Here is an 11,056-nt window from a genome sequence, read left to right on the forward strand (position 1 = left end):
AACACCCCAGCCCAAGCGACGTCGTGTTGTCGCTCAAAGGCTCCCAGGGAAGAAGCGGAAAGTTGGCAGTGCAGGCACTACTCCGTCTACCAAACGGAGCTTCTCGGAAATGTCGTGGACTTAATAGTGTTAACAAATAAAGTTTCTAGATATAGACTGGTTTCCATTTATTTGTTTCTGCGAGTGTATGTGTATGATTGTGTGTGCGATTGTGTGTGAGCGTTCACAATTAAAGTTTCCCGTGATGCGGACACGGGTCTAGATATAGACCGGGTTTCAATTCATTTGTTTCTGCGAGTGTATGTGCGTGATTGTGTGTGTGATTGTGTGTGAGCGTTCACAATTAAAGTTTCCCGTGATGCGGACACGGGTCTAGATATAGACCGGGTTTCCATTTATTTGTTTCTGCGAGTGTATGTGCGTGATTGTGTGTGTGAATGTGTGTGTGTGGAAAAAGAGACCACGCTATGACCGATATACGTTTTTCATGATATTTATTCATAACAACCTTCTACAGTCAATACTACACTCTAAAGCTATATCATATAGTATACGATTAACCATGCATACGTTAGTCGTTAAACGCTCGATCAAAGTCTTCAAGGGTTCTCGCTATCTGTCGCATGACGAGCTCAATGTCGACCACGGGAGCATCTATATCAAAATGCCGCTCTATAAACTCTGCTACGGATACATCGTTCAGTTCTAAGTCACTGCTAAACATATCGACTATGCTAGTCATCGGAATATTTCTGCATCTGTGTAAGAGGTAGAACAGGCAGTGCTGCCCACAAGTGGTAGACAGTCTAGCTTGTATCTGGCGCTGGTTACGAATCCACGGAAGGCGCGTATTTCGCCGCAAAAATCTTAATATAGGGCGGGGATACAGACTAGGGCCACGGCCATAAGAATCAAAGAATTCGCCCCGTCCTTCCTCGTCAAAATAGATGGCCAGCCAATGCTGCCCGGGCTTATTGCTTGGGTCAGTATTAACGACGTAAGCGCTCGGATAGACCCGTACATGCCTCGGAAGCCGATCTGAAGCAAAGACTCCGCGGAGGTGAGGTGCCGTGTTCTTGTCGCTCCGTAAGACGGCGTACATCTGTCTCGTGTCCATCTCTAGTTGCTGTAGTCAAAGCTGATGTTCTCTGCCTGTCAATCTCCAGGAGATTGTCGAATTCAGCGAGGACCACCGCCACCACTGTTTGATCTAAAGCCTGTGCAAAATGCAGCTCCAGGCGAAGGTTTCCCTGTCTGATTATGTTAAAATGGTCCCCACCGAGGCCGCAGAGGTCAGGACTTAGGTCGTAACACCACACCGTGAAGCCCTTGTCGTAATCGCTTCTCGCGATCAGGTTCCCGCTGTCTTGTCCTTGCTTGCCTGTCGTTCCAAACAAGTTCATGTAGGATCTGATGTATTGTCCCTCGGCAAAGTTGGGTGTCAGCGCTTTGTGAGGCACCTCCTGCCCATTGACGCAGAGACTGATGTAGTTTAAGTTAAAGTGTTGAAAGTTAAAGGGGTTGGTACCGAACGACCCCTGAAAGGCTGCGTTGTCCACCAGAGCGATCGCCACGCGTTTGGGGACCTGTCCCAGGAACAGATTGTCGCTCGACACTGAATGGTTACCACGGGGAATTGTAAAAGGTTTTAACTGAACTCTTTTAAGGGCATACTTGGCCGTCTGCTTGTTGAGTTGACTTTCGATGGACAGCTGATAGGTGGGTAACAGGTTGACCTTTCTCAGAAAGACGGCGGCCTCCGTGATGACAATTTTGAACTGATCCCCAGGCGACATGAGACAGAATTGATGTTTCGATCGGTGCAGCTTGATTTTAACGTCGACTTTGCTGAGCAAAAAGCGATCTTGATGAAACAGATCGACGTGTAGGGGTCCTATGAGGTCCACTTCGCGACTGTTGCGGGTCATGTTGGCACGCTTCACCAATCCCTCGTTTGCCACTGCGCCCTGATCTGTTGGGTAGGGGTCGACCAAGTGAAGTCGTCCCGGCGTGTCTTGATAGAAAAGTTCGGATGTCAGCTGCGATTGCTTTGCTTCAGACCCAAAGTTTAGCAGCGTCTCCAGGTAAGCACGATATGGATAGCAATTAGTGGAATCCGTTATGTCCTTGCCAGCGACCGTAACCGTGACTTGCGAGAAGAGCGATTGAAGCCACAGGTTTACCGGGCCTACCTTGGCGTTGTCCGGCAGGTCGTTACCGTTAGGGAGAACGATCTTGGCTTTCACGTACAATTTCGTCTGGGAAAGGTCCGTAAACTCCTCCCCCGCTCCAGGAATGTCAAATTCTATCGGGGAAGACTCGGCGAGACTGGCCACCGGATGATACTCTACCCATCTACCGTCCGTTATGGTCGTCTGAGTTGGCGGTACTTCAAACAGATCCAATTCTGATTTGGTGCAGGAACACGACAGGGGATGAATGTGGGCCATGACGTTTAGATCGTGACTAGTTGAAGATATCGGGAGAGGTACGTCCGCGCTGTGCACCGACTCTCTTGCGACTGACTGCACGCGGTCTCGTTCCACGTTTTAATGGCTTCTTTCCTCTGCCCGCCCCTCGTCCTTTGTTTTGCCCCACCGGTGCAGGCGGTGCACGCACCCTGGCTCTTTTCTGTCCAGACATCAGACGTTGTCCAAACTCGCCGGCTCTCCGTTTGGCAGCGCGTTTGACCCCTTGACCATTTAAGACATCATGAGCTAAATCCATACCGCTCCTTAGAGCCTGTCTTCCCACATTTTGGGCCCCTCGTTTCAGTAGAGGTACGGCGGATCTGAGCAAACCGCGAAAAATCCCTCCCAACCCGTAACCACGCTGCATAGAGCGTCCGTAATACACCGGCAACTGTCCTCCTCGCTGTCCCGTCATATCTAGGAAAAGTAGGAAGACCGCCTCTGTCTGAAGTGAAGTGTTACGATCACTCGCCCTTGCACAAATGGCACGGGTTCGCCGAGGTCGTTCCTTATATCGATTTCAATCGTCTCGAACCGTTTCCTGGCCAGGGGTATGTAGTGAGGCGTGAGGATAGGGTGATCGACGATGTCCCCGTCTTGTCCCTCGATTTTGACGATTCTCAGGAGAGGAACCTTCTGTCCGCCCACCGGACGATGCTGCACGACATCCCCGTACACGTACAGGGAGTGAAAGCCCAGGTTAGGGTCGGCTGGACGTGGTGCCTGTACCCAGCTTCCGTATATGGCGCCTTTTACTCCCCATCCCAGTTTTTCGGCCAATGGCCCCGTCAGATAAGTCTTCATTGTCGTCGAATTTTGCGCCATGGGAGGCAGGACCATGGTCACTCTTTTCGTGATGCTGTCATAAGCAAACATGTCGTGTTGCTTGAAGAGACTAGGGTAACGTATGGAAGCGGCTTCGTTCAGGCTTTTCAAGAGATGCAAAACGTCCTTGTAGTGCCCCGCGGAGATTTTGACGATCTCGTATTCCCGACCACTCCCTTCATCTTTTTCGTCCACCATGTAATACACCAAGGTGTTTTCGCCTTCCCGAACGTTCAGCCAGCTGTGAGGATATTGTATCTCGACGAGACCCACCTCCCACTCTCCCGACAGTTCTACGGGCTGAGCCAGTTTGGTCCGATAATTCGTGACCGTGTTTTCTTGAAAGACGTCCATACTTCCGTCGCTGGGGAGAGTGACGTAAAACGAATTGGCCATGGCGAGGTACGTCTGAGCAATGCCCGATGTGCGGGCGTGCATCGGTATTTATTATATGGGAACCATGTCCTCTTCTCTCACCCAGCTATTAAACTTGGCGGGATATCCTTTCCATTTCACAAAGAACTCCTTCTTTTTGCCTCGCCTTCTCGTGTCCAGGATGTCCTCTACTTGATAGACGTCGTCGTCTTTTTTCGTAACTTTCTGCAACTCCTTTTCGTAAAACGTCCCTCTCAAAACTTCTCCGTCGTAATCTTTCACGCGATAAACGGGAGGACGGCGGGCAATTTGTTCAGAGACGACGAAGATCTCTGTGGTCCAATTGGGCGTATAGCCCTTTTCCAGGCGCAGTTTAGATTTGCTGATTCGAACCGAATCTCCGACCCGAAATTTAAACGACGGCGGTTGTTTTCTCCCTTTCCGGGGTTTCGAGATGTCATCTTCTCCGTACAGGGTATGCCACACGAGCCCCTCGTTCTTCTCGTTCACTTCGATGGGAGCCATTTTGATGCTGCGGTGGTAGGAGCGGTTGTAGGACCACACCAGGTCGCTCAGGACGTCGATGTATCGGTGCGTGTTCTTTGCGGTGAAATATTTCCACATTCTCGTCTTCAGCGTACGATTGAACCTTTCCACCACACTGGCCTTGGTTTCCACACTAAACGTCGTAAAGAATTTGATCCCTTCCTTCTTCAATAGAGACTGGACGTGTCGATTGAGAAACTCCGTACCTTGATCAGTTTGCAGGCACCTGGGCTTTTGGTCGTCCTCGGCTAGGATGGTTTGAAAGGCTTTCGTCAGGGTGGGGCCCGCCTTGTCTTTGATGGGAACGACCCACGCGTATTTAGAAAATACGTCTATGCAGGTCAGGAGATAGCGATACCCGTCATTATGCCGAGAGAGGGATGACATATCGGCGAGATCAGCCTGCCACTGGTCGTGTATTCCTCCGGTTATCACGCGATTCCTTTGAAAACGTCGTCTGATGGGTTTGTGTAAGGTGTGGGTGTCTTGGGAACGCAACCACGCTTCTACTTGTTTTCGGGTGACTCCGTACTTGTCTCGCACGGCTCGATGGAGCCGTCCCACTCCACCGTACCCTGCAGGATGTCTGGGGTCGTAGTAAACCCTGTGGAGGACGTCGTGCCATTCCTCGGCAGCATTGGTGGGGTAGGGCTTGCTTCCCCCTCCCACCTTCCTTCTCCTCCTCCTTTCGGGATTCTTGGAAACCATCCCAAACCACGAAAGAACATAAATATTCGTCCCCCCATACACATGCACGCGCAATGAACGCGGTCCACTATCTCACAAAAGAGCTCGCCCAAGAACGCGATGTCGGGAAGACAACCCATGCGTGTTATTTGTGCCTCTCCAACTCTGAGACTGACTGTTTAGTTAGAACGCTAGCCCTTTTATACAGATGCACCTCTTTTATGCACATGCGCCTCTCTCTCACACACACACGCTTATTGAACGAACCTACTATAGCAATAACATGACACACACACAGACTTCAATAAGATCTTTGCCCATGTTTGTACCACAGGAAGTTTATTTTCATGACAAATCACTGGTTCGCGATTTTTTCAGGACTTTGCTGGTCAGCGATTTCTGCTCGAGGACGGTTTTCAGGACGGCATCGATCTTGTCTGCCTGTTCCTCCAGGGCATCCCACTGCTGCGTTGATAGGTTGAGCCCTTTCTTGCTCGGGAGGAGTTTGTCTTGATCCGCTTTCGGTCTGAAAAACTCTCGTAGACTCACGACCGCTTCCCCTCTGAACAGCTCCACGACGGCATATCGTTGGTTTCCCAGGTCGAATCGGCTGGGTGGGAAAGTGCTCCCGTTCCCGTTGTATGATGTGTGCTTGGCTGAAAATCCGCAAGCCAGGAGAACTGACGACACGCTGCTCATGTTGCGTTTGAGAGCGAGCCATTGCTCTGGGGCTAGAGCCAGCCCTTGTTTACCGGGCTTCCACACGTCTTTCCCGGGACAAGGTCGATAGAACCTCCGCACATTCACTAGCGGCATCCCCTTGAAACAGCCGACTGTAACAAAGACGTCATCGCCAATAGAGAACCTGGCTTCAACTCCGTCGTTGATAACCTCCGATGTCGGGGGTCGTTTAACGGTCGGTGCTGGGTTGGTCGCGGGCCAAGTGTCTGGTACGTCTCCAGTTGGCGGCGTCCGGGCTCCGTCGTGACGGGGTGATGTCTGCGTCGCTGCGTCCGCCTGTGGAGGTTTAGAGAGCCCGGTGTACGCGGGAAGTGTCCTCCAATATTGGAGATCTTGTGGATAAATCACTGAGTCGTCCATGGCTCGTCGGGTTCTTGGTCGTCAGCGAGACGGCGGAGATCCGTAGGTGCGCTAGATCGCGGCGGGTCTGCCTTTATGAGGACCTCTTGTCCTGCCCCAACCAATTAGCGTGCAGCTCATTATCTCATGCAAATCAGCCATGCACCGAGCGTTGGCCAACCAGCGTACTGTTCGTGGGCGTGTTTTAACATGCCGCATGTTCGGGCGTGTTCAGTGCAAAATCTACGTCACGATGATGCAAATGTGTGCAGTGAGAAGCCAACAGAGACACTGTACAGCCGACGGGTACTTGTCGTGCCGCCGACGGTCAAGCGATCCATCCCATCCACGTTGGCGTAACATCCAGTTACCCACATAGTCGCAAGTCAACGTTGCTAACTCGGTGGAGATGGTGTCGGTACTTCCTTCATACCGTTCGTGCGAGTTGACACACACGTCCACGGCGAAAGACATTGCGGTGACGAGTCGACCCCAGTGTAATCGTCTCTCTTGCAGTACTTTTTCGAGCACCCTTTTCAGCCCATCCCTCGCGTTGGGTACGTTAGCCATGAAGCTGTCAATAATCTTTCCATATTCCTCTTCCACCGAGATCGCATCCACCCATTGTATTACTTTTACGTACGCCGCCGAACTGGGGCGTCGTCTGCATTCGGGAAACAAGTCTGGGGCTTTGTGATATAATAACTGACGAAAGACGTCTGTTGTTTGTGCTTTCAGCGCATCCATAAAGACTGATCTCAGCCGATGTTACCGGTTGATTGACTTAGAGACTTAGAACCAGGCCAAATAAGGGCATGTCTTTCACGATTAGAGAGGGGGAGGTTCATTTGGTGTGGGGAGGGGTTGTCATAGTTACCTTGCGCCTGAATACATTATATCTGACCCCTGACCTGCGCCTGAATACATTATATCTGACCCCTGACCTGCTCCGCCTGAATAAATTATATCTGACCTCTAACCTGCGCCTGAATAAATAATATCAGCAGGCGATGACCTTTGACCTGCGCCTGCTTGCGCCTGAATAATGGAACTCATTCTGTCCCTACTATACTACTGTTCTCACCATAGATAGTCCGCATCATCTGTAGTGACTGTTCGTGATAGCTGACGGCCTTTTTGTGATCACCAAGGTTACGCCAGGCGCTACCCAAGTTGTTTAGTGACGAGGCGATATCAGGATGTACAGTGGTCTCACCATAGATAGTCCGCTTCATCTGTAGTGACTGTTCGTGATAGCTGACGGCCTTGTTGTGATCACCAAGGTTACGCCAGGCTTTACCCAAGTTGTTTAGTGACGAGGCGATATCAGGATGTGCAGTGTTCTCACCATAGATAATCCGCATCATCTGTAGTGACTGTTCGTGATAGCTGACGGCCTTTTTGTAATCACCAAGGTCCATCCAGGCGCTACCCAAGTTGTTTAGTGACGAGGCGATATGAGGATGTGCAGTATTCTCACCATAGATAGTCAGCATTATCTGAAGTGACTGTTCGTGATAGCTGACGGACTTTATGTGATCACCAAGGTCACTCCAGGCGTTACCCAAGTTGTTTAGTGACGAGGCGATATTAGGATGTGCAGTGTTCTCACAATGAATAATCCGATCCATCTGTAGTGCCTGTTCGTGATAGCTGACGGCCTTTTTGTAATCACCAAGGTTCCTCCAGGTGTTACCCAAGTTGTTTAGTGACGAGGCGATACTAGGATGTGCAGTGTTCTCATCATAGATAGTCCGCTTCATCTGTAGTGACTGTTCGTGATAGCTGACGGCCTTTTTGTGATCACCAAGATCCATCCAGGCGTTACCCAAGTTGTTTAGTGACGAGGCTATATCAGGATGTGCAGTGTCTTCACCATGAATAATCCGCTCCATCTGTAGTGACTGTTCGTGATAGCTGACGGCCTTTTTGTAATCACCAAGGTTTATCCAGGCGCTACCCAAGTTGTTTAGTGACGAGGCGATATCAGGATGTGCAGTGTTCTCACCATGAATAAACCGCGTCATCTGTAGTGACTGTTCGTGATAGCTGACGGCCTTTTTGTGATCACCAAGGTCACTCCAGGTGTTACCCAAGTTGTTTAGTGACGAGGCGATATGAGGATGTGCAGTATTCTCACCATAGATAGTCAGCATTATCTGAAGTGACTGTTCGTGATAGCTGACGGACTTTATGTGATCACCAAGGTCACTCCAGGCGTTACCCAAGTTGTTTAGTGACGAGGCGATATTAGGATGTGCAGTGTTCTCACAATGAATAATCCGATCCATCTGTAGTGCCTGTTCTTGATAGCTGACGGCCTTTTTGTGATCACCAAGGTTCCTCCAGGCGAGACCCAAATTGTTTAGTGACGAGGCGATATCAGGATGTGCAGTGTTCTCACCATAGATAGTCCGCTCCATCTTTAGTGACTGTTCGTGATAGCTGACGGCCTTTTTGTGATCACCAATGTTCCTCCAGGCGAGACTCAAATTGTTTAGTGACGAGGCGATATCAGGATGTGCAGTGGTCTCGCCGTAGACAGTCCGCATCATCTGTAGCGACTGTTCGTGATAGATGACGGCTTTTTTGTGATCGCCAATGTTCTGACATACTTCACCTAACTTGTGAAGTGTTTGGACAATGTCAGAATGCATGGAAGCTTCACCAAATCGGGTTTGATAGTTCTGCAGAAGCTCTTCTAAACACACCTTAGAGTTAGGGTAATCACACAGACTATCGTATACCTGGGATTTAAGTTGCATAGAATTGTCAAATAGTTTAAATATATCTCCTTCCGACTCGATAATATTTGAGATAAAGCGCTTCAAAGGTGTTGCTGTGCAATAGTATCTCATGAGCTGTTTTGCGTTTGAGATGTAAAACACTTTCCTTAATTTTTCCCCTAGATCTGTTTCCGTCGGCATTGACGATAATGCTGACATATTTTCCACTTGGCCATGATTGTTCATGTATGTCCGCAGCCTCAGTTCTGCTGAGATGCTCACCATCACCATCAAGTGATGCGCGTTCTCTTTGCCAATAACACCATACTTGTGCATAATGTAATGGTCTCCCAGATTGTCGTCGGCTGTATTTCGTAAAGCAGTGCCCAGCATGAAACAGCAATGCTTGAAAATCGATAGATTTCTTTCTTAACATTAAGCAGACTGGCAGTCAGGATGTGTTTTTCAAAAGTTGGGGAATTCTCTGTCATTATGGCATTTGCGAGTAAGGAGGGGATTTTTCTTTTGTCTTCACGCAGCAGCTTAGTCCATAAAGACCTATATTCATCTATCAGCTCTTGCTCTCCTGTGATTAAAGAAACATTCCCCAAGACACTTGCAAGATGGTAGCCTTTCTTTAAATGGAACGTTACATTGTCTTCCAGGAGTTTTACCATGTTGCTGGGTGTGCGGATAAGTTCGCACGTTTGACCCCTGCCTAACGGAGTTTTGCATGCACGTGGCATGGCTCCATCGAACGAAAACCCGCGCGGTGTTACAGAGTCATAGTACCAGTTGTCCAGTGGATCGTCTGAGTGGAAATCATTAAGAGACTTAATTCCCATTGCAGGAAGAATAGTTTCGCCGAGATTGATTACTTTGAGATGCAGGAAGTGAGTGAGGTTGCGGAAGTAGGTGACATTATTTACTGTTTCCTTCTCTATTAAAATGGCAAATTCCAGGTCAGAGTACGGTGTTACTAGACCTGTTGCTTGCGAACCCAAGCCTATCATGGCGTTCTTACAGGGAGAGGGGCCCATTACCTCCATGCATTCATCTATAAGGCCAGTTATAAACGTTCTTCGCTGATTAATTATTGTCTGAAACAATGCCTTGACTGCTTCCACTCTCCTCTTCTCCTCTTCTGTGATATTTGGGTCGTCATCAGCAAGGCAGTAAGGATCGGCCTGTTGCTCAATCTCATCGATTTGTTTTGCTACTTGATGTCTATCTTCCTTCAACATGGTTTTGTGTTTGTCTACATCATCGATGCCTACCGTTTGTGTGATACCCAGGACGTGTTTAACGAATGATTGGGTTATCAACTGGATTGTTTGCTTTATGCCGCCTTGGTCTTCTGTTTTGGCCCTTACCAGTGCTGCGTTACAGAGCGCTGCTGCCTTGGTGAAGTCATCACCATCTTTTGACAGCATTCCTCTCTTCAGGTAGACATCACTTAACTTGAGTAGTGGCTCCGCCTCCTTGCCTAACTCTGTGTGAAACAAAAGCATCATATTGTCAATATTGATAAGTAACTTGGTAACCGCACAGAAATTTTCTTCATGTACATACATGTGTCTGTATTAATGGAATGCATATAGTGATCAGACGAATTCATGCAAATTTAAGTAGTTAGTCACCTTTCCCATGAACAGACTTGAGCGCAGCTGCAAAGTTCTGTTCTACCACGTCCAGGTCCCCTGTCTGCAGGGCCCTGCAGCCCTCCTGCAGCTGTTCTGTCGTGTCCAGGTCTCCTGTCTGCAGGGCTTTGCAGACCTCCTGCAGCTGCTCTGCTGTGTTTAGGACTGCTGTCTGCAGCCCTCTTGCAGCTGTTCTGCCGTGTGCATGTCCTCTGTCTGCAAGACCATTCAAACCTCCTTCAGTTGCTTTGTTGTGTCCAATTTCCTTGTCTTTAGGGCACTGAAGCCTTCCTGCAGCTTTTCTGTCATGTCCAGGTCCGCTCTCTGCACAGCACCGCAGGCCTTTTGTGGCAGTTCTGCTGCGTCCATGTCCCCTGTCTGCAGAGCCCTGCAGCCCTAGTGCAACTCTTCTTCCGTGTCCACACCCCCTGTCTGCAGGGACCCGTAGCCTATCGTGTCCAGATCTCCTGAATGTAGGGTCCTGCAGTTTTCTCACAGCTGTTCTACCTTGTCTAGGTCCCCTGCCTGCTGAGCCATGCAGCCTTCCTGCAGCTGTTCTGACGTGTCTAGGCCCCTTGTCTGCAGGGCCCTGTAGGCTTTCTATAGCTGATCTGTTGTGTCTAGGTCTCCTGACTGCAGAGCCCTGCAGCCCTCCTGCAGCTGTTCTTTTGTGTGTAGGTCCAGATGTCTGCAGGGCCCTGCAGCC

At 49.5% G+C, this 11,056-nt stretch overlaps 3 protein-coding genes across 3 annotated transcripts; all 3 read right to left on the reverse strand.

Annotated features, from left to right (window-relative positions):
• Positions 1 to 571: 571 nt before the first annotated feature.
• On the reverse strand, positions 572 to 2,450 carry LOC118427157 (uncharacterized protein F54H12.2-like). Its single transcript, XM_035836795.1, has 2 exons — positions 1,022 to 2,450; positions 572 to 684 (listed from the first exon to the last, which is right to left on the reverse strand). The coding sequence occupies exons 1-2, from the start codon at positions 2,448 to 2,450 to the stop codon at positions 572 to 574; spliced, it is 1,542 nt and encodes a 513-aa protein (XP_035692688.1).
• A 1,293-nt stretch (positions 2,451 to 3,743) lies between these two features.
• Positions 3,744 to 4,925, reverse strand: LOC118427158. Its single transcript, XM_035836796.1, has one exon. The coding sequence runs from the start codon at positions 4,923 to 4,925 to the stop codon at positions 3,744 to 3,746; it is 1,182 nt and encodes a 393-aa protein (XP_035692689.1).
• A 324-nt stretch (positions 4,926 to 5,249) lies between these two features.
• On the reverse strand, positions 5,250 to 10,887 carry LOC118427159. Its single transcript, XM_035836797.1, has 4 exons — positions 10,847 to 10,887; positions 10,351 to 10,544; positions 10,084 to 10,202; positions 5,250 to 5,921 (listed from the first exon to the last, which is right to left on the reverse strand). Exons 1-4 carry the CDS (start codon positions 10,885 to 10,887, stop codon positions 5,250 to 5,252), a joined length of 1,026 nt encoding a protein of 341 aa, XP_035692690.1.
• Positions 10,888 to 11,056: the final 169 nt, after the last annotated feature.

Source organism: Branchiostoma floridae, chromosome 12 (assembly GCF_000003815.2).
Source record: "Branchiostoma floridae strain S238N-H82 chromosome 12, Bfl_VNyyK, whole genome shotgun sequence".
In the NCBI taxonomy this organism is placed as follows: Eukaryota; Metazoa; Chordata; class Leptocardii; order Amphioxiformes; family Branchiostomatidae; genus Branchiostoma; species Branchiostoma floridae.